Raw genomic sequence first — 26534 nt, 5'->3', positions numbered from 1 at the left:
AAAGAATCTCTTTTGCTAATTTTAGCAAGACTACCAAATAAATTTTATTTATTTTATAAGTATGAAATTTCTATCACAAAATCAACACAACAATGTATTTGGAAGGGCAAACAGAAAAGATCATAAATCCCAGACAAGAAATGCATAACAATTTTCCTTGGTAATAATATGCTGGTTTGTGTTCTTCATGGTCCATATGAGCACAGTGCGGTACCTCTTCTCCTCATTATTTGCAATGATTTTTATTTTATGGATAGTAATATGTGTCTTGGGGGATTCAAAAATTAGTAGTATATGGTCTGTGGCTTTTCAAGGTCTAATAGAGAACACAACTAACTGTACTTGGGGTTGGGCAAGCGCTCTGATGGAGGTGTAGAAACAAAACCTTGTGTTCAGGATGGCAGAGTTAATTCTGCTCAGGAAATGTTGCCTGGAGGACTGTTATCTGCTCCTCAGGTGCCTACTTCCCAAGTATAGTAACAGTTCTCAATGAGTGAGTTCTTCATGAGGTACCCTTTGTAGAATGTGTGAACACATGGGTTACCCATGTGGTAAGCGCGTGACTGTTCTCAGGTGCATGCATAACACCCTCAGGGAGAGGATAGGCAGCAAATTTTTAACCACCTTGGTACGAGCGTCGACTACAGTCGATAGCCACAGATGAACGCGCACAGCCGAGCGTCAACTTTAGCGTTAATAATAAAACTTGACTTTTCTAATTTTTCATTTATCAAAATAAAATTGCGAACATTTAAAAATAACGCAATGAAAACATATATGTATATGTTACCTATTCTGATTTACATTACAAGTAAAGCTGCCTGTAAAGTAAAACAAGCTTTCAGTGCTTTAAAGCTTTCCTCATCACACAAGAGCAAAACGGATTCGTTGTCATTGCACAGCACAAACTGTCGTGTGGACTATGAGTGCTGGCTGTGGGCAAGGGTTCGTGGCTGGTGAGCGCCTTACCGAAGTAGTTAAGCCCAATTACAACTTTTATTTGTGTAAAACTTAACTTTTGTTCCTTCATTGGGAAAACAAATTTAAGGTTTTAAATAAAACTCTTATATGAATTCAAGCACAATAGATGCATTGGATTGCTTTAGTGCCTCTTAATGCTATTTTTGATGAAATAAATTTATATTTTAAATCCATACAGTTGTCACAGATTTGTTTCATTTTGTTTTTTTTTTTAATTTTAGTTCAGTGCCATTTGAAGAAAGAATTTTAGCTGTTCTTCAGTGGCTACAGCTTCCTGCAGATGAAAGGTATGTGGACAACTGATTGCTATTGTAAATATGCCTTTGTCTAGTAGAGATGACATTATTTAAAAATAGACTACAGTAAAACTTTGCTATTGGCTATGATGCTTTTATCCAAATAAACTCTTGAGTGAACTACTACAGACACATTTTGAAGAATTTTAAACCTGTAAATTATTTGTTACCCCAGTGTTATGGAATTTTTAGTCACTATCAATTGCTGAATTATATTTTCCATTCTGTTTTTCAATGTGTTCGTAAAATATTACATTTTGATACTGTTTGATTTAGACCACACTTTTACACTCTGTATTTAGAAGAACCAGATTCTTCAGGTCATTCATATGGACCAGTCAGCAGTGAAGTAAGTACATATTTACCAGTGATTACTTCATTAAATCTAGTCCGCTAACTGACCCTGGCTTTGGAGCAGATTTGTAGGCCATTCTGTAAAATTCTGTGATTTCTAGAAAGAGTGAGTTTTGTGCACTAAACCAAAGGATGTACTTTAAACAAAATAAGAGTTGGGAGAATTGTTTTGCATGTATTTTCCACATTGCTAAATTGGAATTAATGATGAATTAAGTCCTTTGTTTTCAATTCCAAAGTTTTTATCCACTCTATAGCCCTCTCCAATGGCCTAAAAACTAAATGCTTTTTGAGAATTTCATAAACAGGTAAGACTCCAGATTGCTATGCAAATATAAGTCAAATAGCAGAAGAAACTTCATATGAACGGTCCTTAGAATGTCTTTGTCCACTAGATAACCATGCTTATAACAGAGCTTGGGCATCAAAGGATGAGAGATTTTTATCGAAAGTATAGAGATATTCAAATGATTATTCTTTATCGAGTAGTTCCTAGGAAACTAGCAATAGGAAGATAAGCTCATGGACTAACGGTCTCAGTGCAACATCTTGTCTGACCTGACAGCCTTTCAGGAACTTAGCCAGCCCCTGGCTATGTTGGTGATCTGCATAGTGCTTTAAAACAACAAGTATTGTTTTTACTTTTCCTGTGGCCATATTATTTTTGCATCTTGGAGCACAGGAAGTCTTAGAACAGAAAATGATTTGAGCATTTTTTTTCGTGCCTCTAAGTTGACTTTCCTTCTGATATGTATTTTGTCTGTGACCTAAGATGTAAAAAGAAACAGCAAGTGAGGATCTGTGAATATTGTTGGTCATGATAAAAGGGAGAAGAGATATTGCCAGGATCCCTCATGTCAGAATCCTTATCTGGTTATCTTTTGCCCCATGTGATTCCAGGGGTAATAGACTACAAACACACAGGATTCCTTAATAGCAAGGGCTTCACCCCCAAATTTCTATCAGTTCTCCTGCCCAGGTATCCCAAACTGGATAGTTTATGAGCCTCAAGGACTCCTCAGACCAATGCCTTGCCTGACATGTCTATAGTGAGCCCTGATTTTGGGATGCTACTTGGTCTAAATGCTTACTTCAGTAATATCAGAGGAAAGAAGAGAGAAAAAAAGCAGACTCATTTTTCTCTCTTGAATTTAAAACACCTGCCTAAACCATCTTCCCTTGGTTTTCCTTACCCTGGATCTGCCATAGATTTGCCCCTCTTAAAGAGTAGATACTGCCTGGATTGCAATCACCTCAGATAAAAGAGCGAAGGGAGAAGGAAGTTGATCTTCCCCTTTGTCTGTTATTTCCCTTTGCATTCTTTCCATCAAAATCCATCTCCACCAACCCCACTGAAGTTAGTAACCCATTGTTCCTTGCTTTCATTCTGTCCTTCCACTAAGCAGAGATGCTCCTTCTTAGAGGTGGGGTAAATAAGATGTGTGGCCAACAAAGTGGCCATGTCCTAATTGGTCAAAGAGAAAAGTTTCTTGTAGCTGTTGTCTTGGTTTGAACAATTGGCCAGATGCTAGTGTGATTTTTTTTTACTCTTTCACTAAAGTCACTGACACCTAAGACCTGTGTCGAGGTCAGTTTGACTACAAATAAGTCTTAAGATCATTTTGTAATTGATTATCAAGTTATATACATTTTAAAATTGGCACTGAGTTTTTTAATTCCTAACAGTTTGCCAAATCATCTGCTTTTCTGACTCATCTTCATTTAAGATTGAGACCATTACTTTTCAAATCATATTCATCCATTTTGAAACTTTGTTAAACTCTAACATTGCTGGCACATCAAGCCTACTTTATTTTATTTTATTTTTTTTAAGGCTGGTCAAGTGGAGCAGTGGAAGTAGAGTAGCCCACTTTATTTTAATACTTAAAAATTGCAATTCATGTTGCATAGATATCTTTGAGTGAATGGAAGACCTTTTCTCATATTACAGTGAAATATACTGACCAAGAATGAGGATTAAACTGATTTGATACATTGCAGAAAATACACAGAAAATGGAACAAGAATTTTCCTCACGTGGTTTTGTGAGGAAAGAAGAAAAGATAAATGCCAGAAAGTAATTTGCCAAAAGCACTTGTCATTGTTTATTCTTATGATATTCATATGCAAATGTATGCAGTTTTAAGGAAATGATGGTTTGTGTTCCTATGAGTTCTAGTTTAAAAAGTTAAGTACATAGATTTATAAGAAGCATTTTATAAATAATTTTAACATTTTTGAAAATTAGGAAACATTATATTTACATAGTGACCATTTAAATAATCAGAAAGTACAAGAAGAAATTGATTGTAGAAACTGAAGTGGTAATTAAGAATACATTGGTTTCTGGCTGAACACTGGAGTTGAGCTAATATTATAATATTTTGGTGTAAATTGGGTCTAGTCTAAATAGCAGCATGCTAACCTCAGGAAGGGAGAGCTAATCAGATTAGCTAATATCATTTTCAAAACTTAAGATTGAGCATGTTTAGAGTTTGGGCCCTTCCATTGTTAATGATCTGCAATTATTTACTGCTTTTTATGTTTTTGAACTTGACCTCTCCTAATCTAACCTGAATCAGCTCTTCATAGTTAAATCCGTTGAACTCTTTTTTTTTTTTTTTTTTTTTTTTTTTTAACAGAGATAGCTTTATATAGAGATAGCTGTTAGTATGGACTGTATCACATGAGATTGCTTCCCTTTCTCAGGTCATCAAAGCCTTGCAGAGGGTTGACAACATGGTTGGCATGCTGATGGATGGTCTGAAAGAGCTCAACTTGCATAAATGCCTGAACCTCATCCTTATTTCAGATCATGGTACTCTGAATTTGCATCATTTACTCTCCAGGTTAAATGGTGCCAAAAAAAAGCTTGCTTGCTTGATTTTTGTTTCCTGATTTCCTCTGAATGTTACAGTTAATTCTTTTTTTAAAATGTAGTTTCTTGTGAAAAGTCTTTAGGAAAAAATTATATTAAATATAAAATATTAGTGAAACATAGAATTCACAGAAACCTAAGAGTCCGCCAACCACAGTGCATCTATCTTCTGATTTGGAAAAGGCCTACAGCAGGAATTTGAATAGTCAAAAAAAATTTTTTTTCAATATTAAATTTTGATAACTTTACAGTTTTAGATTTAATTGGAATAGATTATTACATCTTCAACTCTCTTTAGCATGGTAAATCTGACTTTAGAGGCAGTATATATTAATTTTGATAATATTTTAATTTCGCTTTTACTTGTTATGATCTTTGTGACACATTTGTGTACAGTTTGGGGACTATAGCAGCAGTATGCATACAAAGAAGTAGAAAGTAGGTTCTTGTTTGTTTTTGTTCTTGTTGTTTGATTCAGAAATAATTATAGAAAGCTGTTTTTAGAAATAGTCTATGAAGTTACATGCTAAAGAAGTTCCAGTCCTAGAACGAGACTGAGTCAGTCATACACTCCCAGTTAATATCCTCAATGATTTTGGGCAAATAACTGGGCTTTTTATATTCAGTCTAAAACTGTGAAAAGACATTCCCCTTCACTCACATAATGATATTTTAATATCATAAATATTTTAATATTTTAATACATAAATAAGAATAAATATCAAACTAATTTTGGGTGAAAGAAAGGGAAAAGATTTTGAAAAAAGTGAAATGGTAGATATAGCTGAAATTCTGTTTCTTACCTACTAGGTGTTTAACTAATATGAATGCTAAGCTTGTGTTTAATAAATTAAATTCTGGAAGTGCAAGAAATTCTACTTCTACGTATTAAATTTTTCATTAAAGTTCTAACATATTTTGGGATTTTTTTTTCTCTTAGGCATGGAACAAGGCAGTTGTAAGAAATATATATATCTGAATAAGTATTTGGGGGATGTCAAAAATATTAAGGTTATTTATGGACCTGCAGCTCGATTGAGACCCTCCGATGTCCCAGATAAATACTATTCATGTAAGTATATCTCTATGATAACTTTGAATATGGTCATATTAAGAATATATTTCTCAGGCCGGGCGCTGTGGCTCACGCCTGTAATCCTAGCTCTTGGGAGGCCGAGGCGGGCGGATTGCTCAAGGTCAGGAGTTCAATACCAGCCTGAGCAAGAGTGAGACCCCGTCTCTACTATAAATAGAAAGAAATTAATTGGCCAACTGATATATATATAAAAAATTAGCCGGGCATGGTGGCGCATGCCTGTAGTCCCAGCTACTCGGGAGGCTGAGGCAGGAGGATCGCTTGAGCCCAGGAGTTTGAGGTTGCTGTGAGCTAGGCTGACGCCATGGCACTCACTCTAGCCTGGACAACAAAGTGAGACTCTGTCTAAAAAAAAAAAAAAAAAAAAAAGAATATATTTCTCTAATGTATTCTTATACATGATATAGATAGAGATGCATTATAGAGATACATTATATTTCTAAACTAAAAGCAATCAGTTAAAGTTAATTTCCTTTTCATGATCAAATTATCAGCGCAGACCTTTTGTGCCCAAAGGGATTTTATGGGACTGGATGTGAGGACACAAGACTAACCTTGTAACAAATAATCTATTTGTTATTCATGGGCTAAACGTATTATTTGATGAGCTTAGTGCTATCTTATGTTGTAGTGTTTGTTTTACTTGTATCAGCTTAAAGATTATACTAGAAAAAAGTTAAAGAGAAAAACTCAACTGCATTTATTCAAGTTTAATTCATGACACTCCATTAAAATAATTTAGTTTTAGAATAATATTCTATTATAAGGAGGAATGCTGGAAGTAGTGATTAATTCTATAAGCAATTGATTCCTGTTCCCAGAAATGCCTTCTTTAAACCATTCCAATAAATAAATAAATAATCTTTTTTTTTTTTTTTTTTTTTGAGACAGAGTCTCACTTTGTTGCTCAGGCTACAGTGAGTGCCGTGGCCTCAGCCTAGCTCACAGCAACCTCAAACTCCTGGGCTCAAGGAATCCTTCTGCCTCAGCCTCCCGAGTAGCTGGGACTACAGGCATGCACCACCATGCCCGGCTAATTTTTTGTGTATATATTAGTTGGCCAATTAATTTCATTCTATTTATAGTAGAGATGGGGTCTTGTTCTTGCTCCGGATGGTTTCCAACTCCTGACCTGGAGCAATCCGCCCACCTTGGCCTCCCAGAGTGCTAGGATTACAGACGTGAGCCATGGCGCCTGGCCAGAATAATAATCTTTTAAGGAAGAAGTCACACATTTTCTCGACCACATGTGGAACACAAACTGTTAAGAAATGTTTAAAAATATTCATTGTTTTGTTTCCATCTTAGTGTTTAAGAAAAAAAAATTATTCTTTTGCAAGTCAAGACTGTTTCATACCCATTTCTACCTCTGTTACCTATCTCTCTTTTTGATTACCATCTTTGATAGGTTTCAGATATGTAAGCAAATTTTGTTTATTTTTTTGTTACAGTTAACTTTATAAGAAAAATAAAAATAAGCTTTTCCAACAGACACCAAAATTGGGTTTGAAGACTGCCATAAGATATATTTCAATAGATACTAGTGAATATTAATGAGGAAAAATAGATTTCACTGTAGGAAAATAATTATGCAAATATATTAACATAGTGGCACAAAGTATAGGCTCTGTAAACATAATGATTAGTTTTAAGTAGTGTTTTTCTTTTAAATTTGGAAAAGCAGCACATGATTGTTGTAAAACCTGTTAGAAAACTGTACAGGCAATGGCAGTCCCCAGAGTTGTTTGATATAGGATAGCTAAGCTTTAGTCCCACTCTTATCTCATTTAAGGCCCCCAAATTTCCCAAATTATAGCAAAAACTATAAGAATATCAATTTATTTATATATGTACATAAAATATATATCATATATTCTTTTATCTGAATAACTTTCTCAAACTTACATGAAATATTACTAAAAGAAAATTTAGAAAGATAGACGGTTACTGATTTGTAGCCCAACGTGTACCCTAAGTAAATGCATGGGCTTACTTTGCAAATTCAGTTTTAAAACTAGTCTACTTGCCCTTTCTTCTAAGTTTCCCTATACCCTTCTTATTCAAAAATTTTGGAATTATCATTGAATATTGAAGTATACAAATTAAAAAGTAATAGTTTCCCACCCTAAGTCTTTCTACTTCCCAACTCAGTTCTCCTCTCTGGAAACAACCACTGTAAAGTTTGGAATGTGTCTTCTCAGATATTTACTATACAGATTAATACATAAAAACATTTTTATTTTTACACAGGAAATCATACTAGCTTTAGATGGATATATTTAAAGATGAATAGATATTTGGATGGATGGGTTGATAACAGATGGATGGACAGACAGATGAATAGATAGATGGATGAATGAACAGACATGGATGAACAGATGGGTAGATAGATGTTCTGTAACTTCTTTTCACTTAATAACATTACATTATATCATGGGTGTCATTATAGGGTGGTAACTATAAATCTGTCTTATCCCTTTCCATGACTAATATGTAATGACTTAAATGAACTATTTGAAACCTGCTTTGGCATTTAAACATAGAATTTGAGACTGATATTGTATATTTTTGTATTATTTTTATTTTGAATTATAGCATGCCATCAACGATTAATTCTTATGTTTGTACCTCTACAGTTAATTATGAAGGCATTGCCAGAAATCTTTCTGTGAGTATCTTTATTTTTCTATTATCTAGTTATTGTTAGTTTTGTATAATATATATTTAGAGAAAAGTTTAGTATCTGTTCTTGAAATTGAAGGATTAGAATTTTGGAGTATCTGGGTAAAGATGTACATTTTTTTTAAAGATCTTTAAGGCTATGTCCCAACAACCTACATTTGAAAGTTTTTAAGAATTTATTTATTAGCTTTGTTAAATTCATATGATAGTATAAGAGATAATTTTTAAAAATGGAAGGAAAAAAGCCTATAACTGTATCACCATAAATGCTGTTATTATGATGTATTTTTTTCCAGTCTTCTTTATGCAGATTTTTTTAAACATAGACTTTTGTTCTAGTGCTGAGTTATCCATACTACATTTTATACGTGATACATTTTAAGTCAGGTGTCCTCAAACTACAGCCCCCCGAGGACATTTATCCGGCACACTGAGTGTTTTTGCCACTGCTGCCTGTCCTGCTTAGCAGCCGACTGGTCCCGGGCCCACAGTGCGCATGTGTGGAATGTGCGCCACACTCTCCAACGGCCCTCCAACAGTCTGAGGGACAGTGAACTGGCCCCCTGTTTAAAAAGTTTGAGGACCCCTGTTTAAGTCATGAAGAAAATTCTTACAATTGTAATTATAAGGGTGTTTGAAAATAGGATCCTCAGTGGTAATGTGAATATAATCTAGTGACAGTCTGAGACTCCTGGGGCCTCTATGCAATAATAATTATGATTTCCTGTAAAAATCTGAACTGGCTTGGAACATTCACCTTGTACATTATACAAGTAAAGAACTCTTAGTTTTCCATCTGTGACTTATTAAGCAGGCTGGTAAAATGTTTGTGAAAAAAAAATTCATGTGTTAGAAAGCAATTTTAAGAAAGGTTTATACTCTCAATAATAGTTTTCATTGCCTTTTACAATTTCAGTGCCTGGAACCAAACCAGCATTTCAAACCTTACTTGAAACATTTCTTACCTAAGCGTTTCCACTTTGCCAAAAATGAGAGGATCGAGCCCTTGACATTCTATCTGGACCCTCAGTGGCAACTTGCATTGTAAGTTTTGACAGTCTCCCAGGTAAACTTAGCCTGATCTATTAGTAATTCAAGGTAACCATTGGGCCCTTTTAAATAACGTTGTTATGTGAAAACTGTGCAAATATGATTCTTTTCACCTTAACCCAGATTTTTCAACCTTGGCATAAAGATACTTGAGTTGAACAATTCTTTGTAATCCTGTACTTTGTGGGATATTGGACTTCTCTCTGATTAGATGAAAGTAGCACCCCTCTCTAATTGTGACAACAAAAAATGTCATAGCCATAGCCAGAAGTCCCAGGAGAAGGGAGGTTACCTAATGGCTAATAACCATTGCTCTGGCCTTTCATACCCATATTGATTACTTCTTATGATCTGTTCCTTCTTAAATGTTACCACTTGATGTCACCTCTCTTCTACACGTTACAGTTATGTCTAACCGTATTATCAAAGCTCAGCACGCTTTGGTAAAAAAGCACTTTACTTTATAATAATGAGCAACTATCTTAATTATACACAGTTGTTTTTTTCATTCTCCTCATACCAATACATTCAATAAGCCTTAATTAATTGGTGTGTTTGGCAAATTAGTTGGATGGTTAATGTTAATATCTCAAAACTTATTCATTAACTTTTTTGATGATTACCAAGAAGCTGGTCATGATAAATATTCCTGTCAAGCAAAACTTATGCAGTAAATCAGAATCTAGTCAACAGAATTCCACCGTCTCCATGCTTATTAGAACACTAGGTTTTTAGTGTTTAGGAAAAGAATATGAAAGGAAGAACGGTTCTTACTCTCATGGGAGAACTAATATTTAGTAAATATCTAAATACTGTGTTCCAAGTATATCATGGAATTTTTACAAATAAGTAATATGAGAAATTGAAACCAAGAGAAGATAATTAAATGTTCTAAAGTCACAGCTAGTTTATAGCATAGTCAGGATTTAAAACCACTTCTGTCTCAGCTAGTGGTTTTTCTCTCCTCTACAATGTTACTTATAGTTGATCTGTCCATGAAATAAAAGACAGAGGTGACCCCTTACTGCGTTTCAAAGCCAAGCAGTTTTAGTTACCTGTATGTTTAACATAATCATTATTTATTCTTTATTAATGAAAGTAATGTTATGATTATCAATTATGTGTTATGAATGGACTTTACATTATTAATTTGTATATGTCAAAATTAGGAATCCCTCAGAAAGGAAATCTTGTACAAGTGGATTTCATGGCTCTGATAATACATTTTCAAATATGCAAGTGAGTAAACCTATTATACTTTAAAAAAAAAACTGATACATAAAGTTTTAGGCTTACAAACAGACTATGATTATATGTCTTGAATGGGAATTTATGGAGCATATACTTTCACAGAGATGTTTTTCTTTGGACATGAAAGTAAAGAACTTTGTTAAAATTTTATATTCATGTTTCATGAACATGTGACTTATACCTCCTATAAATTTCTAATAATTATTTTGCATTTATTTGTGTTCCATTGAGAATATCGCTCTACAGTAAAAGAAAGCAGTGATTTAATAGACAAGAAGGTATCATGCTTATGTTCTGAAAGGAGATAATATCTTATATGTACCTAGTACTTTAAAATTTTCAAAATACAGTCAAAATAGTTACTTAATTTGATCCCTGCAGCACTGCGTGAGGTGGGCAGGGTGAGGTTTATATTCCATGTCATAAATGAAAAAGAATTTTATCAACCATTGTTTCCTGATTGTCAAGTCAAGAATTGTAGTAAAACTATGAGAAATATCCCAGATGTTCTTAGGTTATATGTGCACTGGGGGTTAAAACAATATCCCTAAAGAGGCATTGGGCATGGTAATTTTCTCTTTATCTTAACATAACCAGTTTATAGATGTACAATATGGATAATATAATTTTTTGACCAACTATATACATAACTGAAATGCACTGATATACTCTTTAACTTTTCTGGCCAACCTAGGCCCTTTTTATTGGCTACGGACCTGGATTCAAGCATGGCATTGAGGTTGACACCTTTGAAAATATTGAAGTCTATAACTTAATGTGTGGTAAGTGTGAACAGGTAGCTTCCTTCCCTTCTGAAAACAGAGCTGGAATAGGATTGTCAAAAGTAGGTCTTAAAGTGGGCACTTTTGTGGAGATGATGGTAAGGCAAGACATATTCTCACCTTTCTTCTTCCTGACCCAGAGTCACTGAAGAAATGTGGGCAACATACTGTCCTGTGACTTACCTGTGTTTTCCCCGAGGCTGCACACTGGTGAAACACAACATTCACAGCGGGGTGGTGTGTACAGCCCCAGTGTCTCACACTGCGTTAGGCCCTGGGCTTAATCATATGACTCCTGAGTCAGAGTAGTGATAGAAGCCAGGGAAAAGAGATGGGGGCAGTGAAAGGTGGACAGAACAGGTAGAACCTCTGGTAGCGATAGTGGAATGGATGTCAATGTCAAGGTTATAGAAATGAAGGCAGACCCATTAGGGATCTTCTTGGCTTACTCAGTACCTTCTGATTTAGTACTTTTATGGTGAGGTATTGAGTTTTAGATATTATTTCCTTTTTCAGATACTGATACTGAGCATTTACAAACCTTAAATATGTCTTAAGTGTAATTCTTTTAGTGAGAGCCTATATACTTTAAATAAGTTAATATTATCCTAAAATGCTTAAAACAGCACCTAGCATATAGTAAGTGCTTTACTGTATAAGTATTTGCTGTTATTATTATTAAGAGCAAAAATTAGCTGGGCATGGTGGTATGCACCTGTAGTTTCAGTTACTTGCGAGACTGAGGCAGAAAGATCACTCGGAGCCCAGGAGTTTGAAGTTGCTTTGAGCTATGATGACACCACTGCACTCTAGCTTGAGAGACAGAGCAAGACCCCATCAAAAAAAAAAAAAAAAAAAAAAAAAAAGCAAGAGTTGTAGACTCAGAGATGGTTTTGAATCCTAGGTCTACTACATTAATCATTTGAAACCTTGGGCAAAGTGCTTCCATTCCTTATCTGCCAAATGTTGATTATAACATATTAAATTATTTTGGGAATTAAATAAGAAAAATATTAACCCAGTTATTGGCATACAATACACGTTCAGCAGATAGTAACCGTACTTATTATATACTTTAAAATTCAGAAATTTCATAGTGAAGTAAAACATATCAGTATTTCTATTGAGAATAGCACAGTCATAAATGATTTTAAACCTGAGAGTTTTATAGTTTTATTTTATAAAGGAATCATATATATTTAAAAAAATAAAGATCATAGTACAAGTCTACTATTTATTTGGTTTTGAAACTTCTAAGTAACTCTTTATCATTCTTGAAATTATGCAGATTTACTGAATTTGACACCAGCTCCTAATAATGGAACTCATGGAAGTCTTAACCACCTTCTGAAGAATCCTGTTTATACCCCAAAACATCCCAAAGAAGCGTATCCCCTCACACACTGCCCCTATGCAACAAACCCTGGAGATAACCTTGGTTGTTCATGTAACCCATTGGTAAGTATCATGGAGAAGTTTAGTCCGGTATGTATGGTTTTATAGAACCTCCTGTATAGCATATGCTGTGGAAATACTTAATAATCAAATTAAAATTTATGAGTGGGGGGTAAACATACATTTTTAATTCTAGGGACGCATGTAGATCTTTTATAATTTATTTTTTTCTTCCTAGTTTTTGCATTTTTCAACTCTATTTTTGTCCCTTGGTGCCATGGCTTGACTTGGGTGCACATGGGAAGTCTAGTTGAGTCCTTAAGCATCCTGAATTATGGAATCTGTGCTGTTATCCTAGCAGTGAGGTCTTGAGTTCAAAGTAAAACAATCACAATGTTCCTTCTTTAAAGTACAGTTCAACGTATTTTAAATTTAGGGGGAAGGGTGGGTCTGGTGGCCCACACCTGTAATCCTAGCAATTTGGGAGGCTAAAGCATGAGAATCGCTTGAGGTGAGGAGTTTGAGACTAGCCTGAGCAATAGTGAGACCCCATCTCTACAAAAAATAAAAACAATTAACCTGGCTTGGTAGTGAGCACCTGTAGTCTCAGCTACTTGGGAGGCCGAAACAAGAGGGGAGGATCACTTGAGCCCAGTAGTTTGAGGTTGCAGTAAGCTATGGTGACACGACTGCACACCAGGCAACAAAGTGAGACCCTGTCTCAGTCAATCACTCCCTCCCTCATGCACTCAATCGATAAAATTGATTTAGGGAGAAAAACCCATTTAGGGTTGGTTTAACCAATTTAGGGTACAAAATAGATATGTACACTGTTTTTTTAAACTTCCATTTTAATATATAGTAGTTGTAAGAAGATAAAAATACCAGACAAGTTAGGGACAAAATTGATAGCATCCATAAAGCTAGCAATTTGGAGAGTAGTTTATTTTATGCTTTCCATTTTGTTTTAAACTTAACTTAGGCTTGATGAAAGACTGTTAGAGTATAAATAAAAATTACAAAGCAGCAATTGTATTTTTATATTTTAATTACTGGTGTCAGACTTGTGCTAACAATTCTGTCTTTTTGTAGCTGTCATTCCTCTCCTTTTATCCTCATCAAAAAAAAAAACTTTTAATAATACAAGACTATTGTAAATTTGATCTTGGTCCTATGTTCGCTTGATTAATCTATAGGAGTTGTATGTTACAATATTAAAACATGTCTCTTGATCTTTAAAAATATTTTTATAAACTTTTATAGATTTCGTCAACTGAGGATTTTCAGAAACAGTTTGAACTGACCAAGGAAGAAGGTAAGGCATGTTACTCTCAAGCTGGGAAAGTGAAAGCAGGCTTTTTCTGAACAGTGTGAGCCACAGAGAATTGGTTTGGGGCATCACTTGAGAGTAACCATAACATAAGGGGAGTAATAGATCTCCTGATGAAATGTAGAGATCTCTTTGCTTGATAGTCTAGGCTGTTAGTCATAAGGAAAGAAAAGGTATTTTACAATGTAAATAATATGTAATATATTTAGTGGAAGCTGAATCACACTTTATGAACATGATGGAGGTGTTTTGAAATTTTGAAGGCTTTTATAGGTTTGTAGTAGAGAATCATTTCCATTTAAAATTCCTATGTTCCTATCTCACCTGGTTCTTTTGTATGTTTAATTTTAAAATATTAAGGGGATACTAATGTTTTTGTGGTTCTTAATTATAAAAGATTATAAATTGATTTGTTTATCTAAAATAATTTCTTCCTAACTTTTGAATAATAATTAAGAATATTCAATTGATGAAATTTTTCAGTTGTGCGTTGAATGTTTAGAGCCACTTTGATACACTCTGGTCCTTAAGTTCCTTGGCTCACATTGTTTTCCTGCTGGAATAAAGAAGTAAATTTTGCATTAATCCTGACTTGTACTTGTCTATATAAAGTTCCTACTCTAAATATTGGAATTAGAAAAATCTTTGACAGCCCGGTGGTAGCAAAGTACTGTGGTAAAGGATAACAGAATTATTGTGTTTCAGAATTATGTAAATCTGAGTTTGAATATGAATTTAGAAACTATATCTTCATGGAAAAGGTATTTCCTATACCTGGAAAAGGTATAGGAAAAGGTATTTCCTGTTGTTTCCTCATCTGTAAAATTCCTATAACTTTAATTCATAGGGAGATATAAAAATTAATTAGATAATGTATACAAAGCACTCTACAAAGCACTTGACACTTGGAAAAAAGGCAATAAACAGTATCTATATTGTTATTGTTTCATTCAGTTTAATCTCATAATTTTGGTTCTGAACTTTTTTGCTTTCTAAGTACACATAGCATCCAGAAAATTTGCTTTCTGGAACATGTCCTTAAGAATTAGTAATTAAAATAATGCTAAAGAATGTAAGTTCTAATTAACTGTAATATCTAGCAATTTCATGTAGTGTTGTCCTGTGATATCTTGATATTACATTAACCTTTCAGTATCTTTATAGGTAAAACTTACAGTGAACCTCATTTGTTTTGTCGTTTATGATTCTGCTCCTTATAATTAGTTTTGTTACTAGTTAAAAATTTTCAGTATGGTTAAGTAGAGGAAAGGGTTAGATGAGTGTATCATTATATATTATCACTTAATGCACACTAACTGCATTTAAATGGTGGTTTCATTTTCTCCCTACGACCCAAGAGAAGACTATTGAGCATGAAGTTTTACCCTATGGAAGACCTAGAGTTCTCCAGAAGAGACACACCGTCTGCCTCCTTTACCAGCACCAGTTTGTGAGTGGCTACAGCCAGGACATCCATATGCCCCTTTGGACATCCTACACTGTCAACAGAAATGCAAGTATTTGTCACCTCTTTAGCTATGTGCAGCTATTTCAGATTATCATTAAGCAAAACACTGAAAGCATAGTTTCTCACTGTTAATCTTGACTCTGTAATCAGTTTCCAAATTGGAGAAATACCGAACCAGGGAGTTAAAAAATTCAGTTCTAGCTCTAGATTTTTTGTGGAATTGAAATTTTAAACTAGACTGACCAGACTTTCAGAAACTGAAAGTGAGTGGCAAGCTATTTTCTCTTAAGGAAGGGTAAAAGAGATTTGAGAGAGCATGGTTGAGGGTACCACTTGGATTTAAAAAAATTACTATGGTTAATACTCAGTGAGATTGCTAAATAAAAAAAGACAGAGACGTGTATATGTACATAATTTCTATGTTAAAAAACATATATACACATTCATATATTTCTATGAAGTTTCTTGAACTTTGATTTTAATTTTTGAAGACGGCCTTCAAACGCTTCAAATGATTTTTTTAAACTTTATAATATATAGCAATCTACATAATGTTTTATAAGCACCACATCCTATTTATTATTGTTTGATACCTGAATTATTGTGTTCTTTGATTTCGTTGGAATTTTCAGTTTTCTTATATCATTAAAGCTACATGAATTCACAGTCATCGCCATTCTTGAGGTTTTTACGTCACTGTTCAGTGGCTTTCCTTCCTTCCCCCAGCAACTTTTGGTTTTGTGTTTGGGGTTGGAAGATAGACTCAAATGTCTAAAAGTCAGCATTTTATAATATGAAAGTTTAAGATTGTACATATAAAAACATGATAAACAAAATTATCACAGCAGAATACAAAATTCTTTGCACACATATAACTAACAATTAATATTGTAAAGAATTTTTACAGTTCAGTTAGAAAAAAGATGAGTATACTAGTAAAAAAGTGGAAAATGGGTGAGAAAGACATGAACAGACAACTAGAGCTTCATAATGTGATGATTTAGCTCATCTTTATTTATAAAGCAATTTCCTTCTCTTCTCTATGCCTGACAACTGATGGTTTTTTAATTTTGTTCTTCAGGACAATTTCTCTACAGAAGACTTTTCCAATTGTGTCTACCAGGACTTCCGAATTTCTCTTAGTCCTGTCCATAAATGTTCATTTTATAAAAATAACGCCAAAGTGAGTTATGGATTCCTCTGTCCACCACGTAAGTGTTTCCTTCCCCCAACCTCCACTTTCCTTATCCTCTTCTTCTTTTTTGGTTTTCTCTCTTGTTTGTAAATCCATCATACTTTATGGGGCCATATACATAACCTTGTTTATGTATTGGTGACAATTGTGAAGTAGAAATAAAACTATCAGGGAGAAATTTTAATCATCTAAAAAGTGAATTTTATAGAACTTTTTACTTTTGTTTAGAGGGTAGTTGATACAGTATAGATACTGTAGGTAGAACACTCTTTACCTTTATTGCATTTCTTTTGAACAGAATTTGAGAAAACTGCGTAAAATTGGAAGGATATGTCAGGGTTCTTAGGAAGTAGATATAACTTTGTTGTTTAAAAAGACAATGTGGGCCCCGGCGAAGGTGGCTCACGCCTGTAATCCTAGCACTCTGGGAGGCCGAGGCGGGCGGATTGCTCGAGGTCAGGAGTTCGAAACCAGCCTGAGCAAGAGCGAGACCAGTCTCTACTATAAATAGAAAGAAATTAATTGGCCGACTAACATATACAGAAAAAATTAGCCAGGCATGGTGGCACATGCCTGTAGTCCCAGCTACTCGGGAGACTGAGGCAGCAGGATTGCTTGAGCCCAGGAGATTGAGGTTGCTGTGAGTTAGGCTGATGGGCAACAAAGTGAGACTCTGTCTCAGAAAAAAAAAAAAAAAAAAGACAATGTGATTTGTCAGAGAATTAGGTTAAGGTAGAGGCTAAAGTGTGCTGGCTTTCTCACTGTTACAGAGCATCTAGGGAATGACCTTTTTGAAGCTAATTGTTCTGTTTTTCTAAGTGGCAAATTTGTATGTTAATGAGAACACATTTTGGGGCCAGCCTTAAAAGGCAAAAATCAGAAGGCTCCAGGTGCTCAGATGCCCCCAGCATCCAGTTCAGTCCCCCAGTAAGAGTCTGAAGTCAGAACTTGGCTATCGCATTGTAAAAATAGACCAGGTCCAAGACTCAAATTCATACAAAGAAGCCTTGTGCGTCATTTTGAGGCAGACATCCCGTGATGTTTTTTCTGGGTAGTAGGTGTTGTTCTGAAGCCAGATACTCTCTTTTTTCTTTTCACTATGAAAAAGTTTAAGGGAAGGAGATTGTCAACATTATTCACTCTAGTTGAAATAAGGCACATAAGGTAAAATTTGAATATGCTTAATTTGGGGCTCTTCTTATTAAAGTTTTTGTTTCTTTGATGAATTCAGCTTGAAATAAAAAGATTTAATATTTTATTTTTTTAAGAACTTGACCAAACACGTTACATTTTCCCTTGACTCAGTACCTGGGGTAGTTTTGCAGGTTTAAGATGATACTCAGCTAATTTTTTAAAATTTCTTCCCCCCACACCATGAGAAACTATAAAGTTTTCCTTTTTGTGTTCTTTGTAGAACTAAGTAAAAATTCAAGTCAAATATATTCTGAAGCCTTGCTTTCTACTAATATAGTACCAATGTACCAGAGTTTTCAAGGTAAAAAATTTTAACTCTATATTTTATGATTTTAATGAGTTTCTATAAATGTAGGTATAATTTACATGGAATAGACTTAATGGTCTAAATTAAATGAATAAATACAAATACATTCTTAAAGATTTGTTTAACTTGGCCAATACTAGCACACAAAAAAATTCTACAAATATTAGAATTATTATATATTCTAATATTTACTCTGCTTTGTATTTAAATGTTTATAAATATTTTTGGTGAAAAAGTATATGATTTTCTTCCAAAAGTTATCTAGCTAATACAGTCTACTAACACTTACAGTAATTTTCAGTCTGTTTCCCTATTTAACTATTTGGAAGTTCTTGATAATTGTTTTTGTTTTTAAAATGAATAGATTTTACATCATCGTTAACTATTGTAGCATTTGACTCTTAGAAGAATAAATATACATTTATGTTTAAATTGATGTTTAGAATATCAAAATATGAGCATATAAGGAGATTTTTACTCTACATTTAGAATAGTTTTGAATATTTTAAAGGGACTATTCAGATATTAACAGTAAATCTGAATAACATATCTTGTTTGTGATGTTGTTATACTTAGTGATGATATGTGAACACATGTTCATCATGATGGATTTGTTCAGGGATGTCTGAAATAGAGTTAGATTCAACATTTGCCTATTAGTCTTTCCAAAGGCCAAAGTTGAACAATGGAATTTTGGCCTCACACAAAAACTAAAGCCAAACTTGACTCTATCTCTAGTACATGACAACATGGTACTTTGTTCTTTTGAGACTATGCTATTGTCCTTCTTGTTTCAGTTATATGGCGCTATTTTCATGACACCCTACTGCGAAGGTACGCGGAAGAAAGAAATGGTGTCAATGTCGTCAGCGGTCCTGTGTTTGACTCTGATTATGATGGACATTATGATTCTCTGGAGACACTGAGGCAGTAAGAACATATTTCATTACTCTTAAAAATAGCTATTGAACTAGGCATGGGAGTGTGCACCTGCAATCCCAGCTCAGGAGATCTGAGGTGAGAGGATTGCTTGAACCGAGGAGTTCGAGGACAGCCTGGGCAATATAGCAAGACCCCCATCTCAAAAAAAAAAAAAAAAAAAGCTACCAAAGGGAATCACCATCCAGTTGAGTCAGCAGAACTTTTTTTTATCTGGTACTATTCATATTTATGTATATGACATTTCTGACTACAATGGGAGCCTTTTGAGATATCTGATTAATTTTGATGTTTTGCTGAATGTTCAGTAAAATATTTTTTTAGGTAAAAGAAGTGGTGTTTCACCCCCATTCAGTTTAGTTGAGTAATGCTTGAGCTCAGTTTCAGTGCTGGAACTCAGTGTTTAAGATCTCTGTGTGGCTAATTGTTAAGATGCAGTCTTCTTCATATACTGTCAGTGAGATGAAGGACTATATGGTGTGGCTACAGGTAACCCTGAGCCTAGGAATGAATAGGGTTTAAACACTGTAGTGCTTCAAGTCTGGTAGACTGTGGGCGAATGTCATGGCTTTTACTCAACTCTGGCTGGAGGGGAATGACAGGGCGACCGTCTTGCAGAAACTGTCAGTGGTGCTGTTTTCATAAAAGGAGAAAGGGAGGAAGGGAAAACATTTTAGAAACCGGTTGATCTTTATGAAAACAATATTTACAAAATGTTTTTGAAGCAGTTTTGCTATTAAAGCTATAAGAAAAAGACCTTAGACTCTACTGAGATTCAGCCCTTCTCTTGAGAACCTTCCTACTCTCCCAAGCTGACATAGGTATTTGTGACTTACACGTATATATCTGGGAGCACATCAGTTTGTAAGTTGCAATTTTTTTATTATAGCCCTTGAGGCATAAAGGTGCCTCACAGGGTATAGCACTAGACTGGGTAAAAGAGATTTTCATATGCATCGTACTTACAGCTTCAACTAGTACTCTCTGTTTAAATCCATTTTATATATTATGATTCCACATAAGATCATAGTTGAAAACAATGATTCCACTACCTTAAATTTTGAAAGATGGTGAAAAAACAAACATGGCTTTAAAACCAAAGAAAATAGGAGAATGATAGTGAGGTAAAGATGCTTAGGAAGTCTTTGATAATATGCTACAATTAGAAAAAATTAAGTCATTACGATAGGAGAGAGTATGCAGTTATATAAAAGGGGAATTCACAACATGTCCTCTCTGAAGGAACAGGAATAAAACATTCCTAACCAGTTCACTCCCTGCGCATTATTTGTTCATAATGGCACAGAATTTAAAAGACTAATAATAATGGTTTAGACTCTTGGTTGTAAGTGTTCAAAAAATGATAGTTTCTTTAGTGTCTCGATTCCAATGTCTTTAGGTAAAACTAAAAAAAAAAATTCAAAATCCAGTATATTTCTACATAAAATAAAAATTGTTTGGATTCTGGTTTTCTGTCTTCTAATTATTACTGTCAATCTGGCAGAATATGTTGAAGCATTAATCAACTAAGCATTATGTTAGTTGATTACTAGCTTCTTATAATAAATTGAAGTATTTGTCTGAATTTGATTTTTAGATGTCTTGTATTAAAAACTTACTCTGCTGAAATAGTCATTAAAAGGGTGATAGTTATTCCTTTTTAAAAGCGAATATTGATGTATTTTTCAGAAATGTCAGACTTATCCGTAATCAAGAAATTCTGATTCCAACTCACTTCTTCATTGTGCTAACAAGTTGTAAAAGTAAATCCGAGATTCCCTTGCACTGTGGAAACTTAGATACCTTAGCTTTCATTTTGCCTCACAGGACTGATAACAGTGAGAACTGTGGGGTAAGTAGCCTTTGTATGTTCGTTTTATAAATTGAAAATATAAACATATGTATATTTGTGTATATGTCTTACATCTGACATTACTGTGGGAGAAAACACAACTTTTGAATACACATGGACTTTGGGATTACAAGATAGTTTTATACTGATCTTTTAAGATGACATCTTTGGAAAAGACTACCCTTGTCTATTAAAGACACTAAAAATCAGATCAGAATCAAACTTTGTACAGCCCAGCCACTGAATTCTAGACTTATGTGAAGGGTGAATTTTCTCCTGTTTCAAAACTGGATTTATAATTCCAAAAGTATCAGCATTGTTATAAATTAGTCTTAAAGTTATAGTTAGACAGCATTTAAAATAAATTTTCTATATCATTTTATTATAAAAATCTTATCTTTTCTTATTCTATTGTCATTCTATGATTGGAAACAATTGTTTTATATCATCTTATTTGCTCAGAATTTTAAAATTATAGATTTAAACATCAAAACTATATAAAACTTGAGCAATTTTTACATTTTTTCTTATTGTGAGCCAAAATGTTTTTCTTTCTGAGTCCTTCCCACATTTCCTATTTTTTTTTTTCCATTGAAGTTACACAAAGTAAGTCTAGACCTGAGTTGGCAAAAGATTTAGCTTTCATACCAGTCCCAGTGGATGGGTGGATGCCTGGAGTTCTGTGGTCAAAAGGATCTTGAGAGTCAGTCTGAGCCCAGCAGGAAAGAGTGTTGGCATTTATTCATTGATTCATCACTTCCTTGAGCCAGCCATTCATTCCTTTCTAAACATTTGTTCTCAGATCCTCTCTAGGTAGTGAGGACACAGCCGTGAACAAAACAGTAATCTCTGCTATGGGCTCAGGCGTGGAATACAACAACCCATTTGCCATCCTGGATGTAATATTGTTTCTGTGTAGTGGTCATTAAAATTCATGAAGCTATGTCTTTCCTTTATTGCTTCTGTGATAACCTTTCAGAATTATTTGACTGTGTACCTCATAGAACACATTTCTCATTAAGAAAGACATTTTCCTTATTCTTCAGACTCAAATACAGAATAGCAGGGGTTTAACTGGTTAGATGCCTGATGAGTATCTAACTCTGCTAAAAGGTCAATACTGGGGCAATGTTGGCCACATACCAACTACTCCTTTCTAATTGCCATTAGGTGTATTAGTTAATAGTTGGGTTCTGCAGCAAATAACAGAAACCCCATTGTAGTGACTTAAGCAAGTCAGGGGTTCCTCCTGGAACAGGAAGTCCAGCAGTATGGAGTCTTGGGTCAGTGGTACCATAAGGGACCCAGACCTTTCCTCTCTTTCTGCTCTACTGCTTTTGGCAGTGGCTTTCGCCTACATGGGCTAAAGATGATGCCTGTTTCTTTATGTATCATGTATTAATTCTATCCTCTCCCCCAAAATAAAAAAGGCAGCCATAGGCTTGTGCTTATGTCTCATTGACCAAAATGATGTTAAGTGTTATGAGTTAGGCACTGAGTTCCTTTTCCAACTCTACTATTCCCAAAACTATTATATTGTTACCTTAAATGAAAACATTATATCAAATTCTACAATGGCAATGTGCCTAGAAGATACTAAATACTGGACTTGAACCAGAGAGAGGATTATTTTAAGGTATATTGTACATATTTATTGATGCCTTCTGTTTCAGCTCTGAAGTAGTGAAGGGTTAGTTGGGTATTGGCCTGACAGAACAGATTGCTTGCATGTACTTTTTATATGCTCCTGTGAATGTTGGAAGAGATGGTCATTACCCACTGGTCAAGTAGTCCATTGAGTCAGGGCTGTCCCTCTTAGAGCCGAAGGATTGTCTCTAAGGGTTGCTGCAAAGAGGAAGACTGAGTATTGGATAGTGGGTGGTTGGAGGCAAAGAGGAAAATGGAGGTTGTCGGTCTGTGTTTTTATGTGACGTCTGTATTTATGAGTTTCAACTCATAATGTCCCAAGGGCACATGAACTTTTATTGAAGGGCGTCTTTAAAGTACAATCATAGCCCATCAACTGGTAGATACTTTCTTCATCTCGTCTTCTCCAATGGCCATTTTCAGAAAAACTTACACTGACACATGGGTGTATGATTTCCACCTTTATTACCTGCTTCGAGTACCATCTCTGCTTCCATTTGCCAAATATCTACCTTTCATTCTTTTCTTATATCATCTAAGACTTACCCTGTCACCTGAAATGAAATTCCCCCAACCCATTGTTCATGCAACTATGTAGATAATGTATTCTCATAAGAACTAGTGTTTGTGTAGTACATTTGCACTCATCATTACATTTGATCCTCAAAATAACCCCATAAAGAGAATACAAGTAAGGAAAGCAAGACTCATATGTTAAATGACTTGCCTTAGTTTACCTGATAGACTAGTCATAGAACCAGGACTGAGATCCAACTTTCTTTATGTTGATTCCCATATTCTTTCTACCATGCCATTTGGTTTCTGTTTTCCAATATTTATTTTAACCCTGCACTTTTGAAGTTTCTTGCACCTATGCAATGCATGAATGGGTATAATTTCTTTTTCCCCAATTTGTTTAATTTCCCACTTAAACAGTCATGCATGGTATATATTAGAGGGTGAACTTCTCAAGAGTGGGGATTATATCTAATAGGTCATGCAGCCTCTGCCACTTCAGAGCCAAAATGTCATAAATGATTGGGGAGATGGAGAGCTTATATATGTGAAGTGACTATTCTCTGGTGACTTTTCTTTTTTATTTCCCATCCTCATAGCACAAGAAGCATGAATCTTCATGGGTTGAAGAGTTGCTTATATTGCACAGAGCACGGATCACAGATGTTGAGCATATCACTGGACTCAGCTTCTATCAACAAAGAAAAGAGCCAGTTTCAGACATTTTAAAGTTGAAAACACATTTACCAACATTTAGCCAAGAAGACTAATTATTTTTATTCCCAAAACACCATGAATCTTTTTGAGAGAACCTTATATTTTATACAGTCCTCTATCTACACTATTGCATTGTTTGGGAAACTGTCTACCAGCGTTAGAATGGAATCCTCTGTGATACAGACATCTCAGGGAAACTTGTGGACTCGGCACAGCCGTAGGAGGGTGTTCCTATTGAGTCTTGCACATATGTGAATGTGTAAGAATTGTACATATTCAAGTTTTGAGGAATAAAGACAGACCGTACCCAAAACTGCTTTTCTGCTTCTCTTAAGGGAGAAGCGGCTGTGAAAAAATTGTCTGGACACCAGATTTTTGAATCTTCTTATTGGTAATAAACCTTGATGGCATTGGCAAACACTAACTAGACTATCCATGTTACGTTACTATCTTTATAAGATTTAAAAGTGGTTCTGTATTCCTTTTAACTGGGAGTTTCATTTCTTACAGTTTTAATCAAAAAGTAGACATTAATGGAAGCCAAAATATTTATGAGACCTTATTTCTACCTTTTCTGTATACCCCCTCAAAAGCCAAATTATTAATCTTGTGGGTTTTTAAAAATTGTGATTGGAGGCCGGGCGCGGTGGCTCACTTCTGTAATCCTAGCACTCTAGGAGGTCGAGGCGGGCGGATTGCTCGAGGTCAGGAGTTCAAAACCAGCCTGAGCAAGAGCGAGACCCCTCTCTACTATAAATAGAAAGAAATTAATTGGCCAACTAATATATATACAAAAAATTGTCTTGGTGAAACCTCAGAGAACTTGTCAGCACACAGGAGGCATTTTTCATTGGCATGATAGGAATGTTTCTCTCTGTGCACAAGAATGACCCTACCAGCAGCAGAGCTGTTTTGTATTGAGTAGTTTATTTGTATTTTGAAGTTTCATAGATTTGAAGAGAATATGTTACCAGTATCTTCATATCTTCAAGGTGGACATGATAAACGATGCAATGAACTTGATTTCACCACTGTGTTGACTATAGCTTTTTGTGCTTACCTGTGAACCTTTTAAGACTACATTAACTTTTAGGCTATCTGGGTCCTACTGAGGTATAATATTAGTTCACTAAAGGTGTTTACACGTCCTTCATATGATCACTCTTTGACAACCTAAGGGCCAGCCAACAAAGACCTTCAAATAATATAATTTGTAACTGAAAATTATTTAATAGCTAAAAAGTTTCATTGGTTTTTGGTTTAGTCCCACGGTTTCTTAGAGGCTCTGTATAAGTATTTTTTCAGTCTTTTTTTTCTCTTGTTCAGATTGGGTAATTTCTATTGTTCTGTCTTCACTGGTTTTTCTCTCTGTTAAATCTGTTCTGTTGTTAAGTTCATTCATTGATTTTTATATTTTAGTTATTGTCTTTTTTATTTCTAAAATTTCATTCACTTCTTTATATCTTCTATTAGCTGTGAATTTTTATCTCTTTTCTGAGAGTTTCTGTTTTTCATTTCTTTCAAGTATATTTGTAATTGCTTGCTGAAGCATTTTTATGATGGCTGCTGTAAAGTCAGATAATTCCAACATCTGTCATCTCAGTGTTTGCATCTATTGATGATATTTTTCTCATTCAAAAAAGATTTTCCTGCTTCTTAATATGATGAATGATTTTTAATTGAAAGCCGTATATTTTAGGTATTATGTTATGAGATTGTGAATCTTATTGAAACATTTGCTTTAGCTGACTTTCTCTGACACCACCCTAGCAGGGAAACTGGGGGAACTGCCTAATTATTTCCAGGTGTGGCTAGGAGTCCAGGTTCCCCACTCGGTCTCCATTGACACTTGGGGTGTGAGGGGCCCCTTGTTACTGCTGGGCAGGGTGGGAATTCACCTCCTTATTAGGCCTCCATTGCTGCCTCCATGGCTAGGATGTGGGGTCCCTTTTCATACTCCCTATGGTCTCCACTGATGCTATGGGACAGGGTTGACCCAAAAGGCATCATTATCACCAGCTGAGGATGAAATTCCCAGTTCCCTACTCAGCCTTCTCTGACACCACTCTGGCCGGGGAGTTGGGGTACCTCTTTATAGCCTGGTAAGAGTGGAGGGCTGGGCTCCCCACTGAGCCTTTGCTGGGGTAGGTGGAGCCATGTTTTTTTCCCATGGTGTTTTCTTAGGATAAAGGAGTGTTCTTGCTAGTCTACCCATTTTTTGGACCTTTGTCTAGTGAGAGACTAGGCCTCTCTTGGGGCTTTTTTGTTTTATCTGCACTTGTTGGCATTTCTAGGTTGCCGACTTTTTCAGTGCCAACTCTGAGATATATGAGCTGAAAAGAAAACTCAGGGAACTCATCACAGTGTTGTTCCTCAGTTTCCAAGGTTCCTAGCCTATCTACCTTCTCCACCATTCAGAGTCTTCTTATGTTTGTTCTATACATTATATCCAGGATCTTTATCTGTACATAGCAGAAGGATATATACACTCTCTTTGTTGAAGTGTCTCACAGATTTTTATGTATTCTCCAAAACATGTAGATACATCATTGACTCTACTTAAAGCATCTTAGCATAGGATAGATAGATGCCTGTTCCCTTTGC

General features: G+C 35.0%; 1 protein-coding gene across 1 annotated transcript in view; it reads left to right on the top strand.

The window, feature by feature from the left end:
* Window positions 1-24354, top strand: part of ENPP1 (ectonucleotide pyrophosphatase/phosphodiesterase 1) — a 62745-nt gene extending 38391 nt beyond the window's left edge. Inside the window, exons 10-25 of the mRNA XM_012736624.2 lie at window positions 1203-1268; window positions 1554-1626; window positions 4341-4449; window positions 5450-5581; window positions 8242-8273; window positions 9204-9331; window positions 10507-10576; window positions 11283-11370; window positions 12659-12828; window positions 14029-14080; window positions 15454-15608; window positions 16645-16774; window positions 18173-18253; window positions 19057-19189; window positions 20888-21050; window positions 23813-24354. Coding sequence (XP_012592078.1) covers window positions 1203-1268; window positions 1554-1626; window positions 4341-4449; window positions 5450-5581; window positions 8242-8273; window positions 9204-9331; window positions 10507-10576; window positions 11283-11370; window positions 12659-12828; window positions 14029-14080; window positions 15454-15608; window positions 16645-16774; window positions 18173-18253; window positions 19057-19189; window positions 20888-21050; window positions 23813-23983 — 1753 coding nt within the window. The 3' untranslated portion in view covers window positions 23984-24354. The remainder of the gene's footprint in view (window positions 1-1202; window positions 1269-1553; window positions 1627-4340; window positions 4450-5449; window positions 5582-8241; window positions 8274-9203; window positions 9332-10506; window positions 10577-11282; window positions 11371-12658; window positions 12829-14028; window positions 14081-15453; window positions 15609-16644; window positions 16775-18172; window positions 18254-19056; window positions 19190-20887; window positions 21051-23812) is intronic.
* The last annotated feature ends 2180 nt before the right edge of the window (window positions 24355-26534 follow it).

This window comes from Microcebus murinus, chromosome 5 (genome assembly GCF_040939455.1).
Source record: "Microcebus murinus isolate Inina chromosome 5, M.murinus_Inina_mat1.0, whole genome shotgun sequence".
Classification (NCBI taxonomy): domain Eukaryota; kingdom Metazoa; phylum Chordata; class Mammalia; order Primates; family Cheirogaleidae; genus Microcebus; species Microcebus murinus.
Note: the sequence above shows the minus strand (reverse complement) of the source record. Positions and strands in the feature narration are given on the sequence as shown.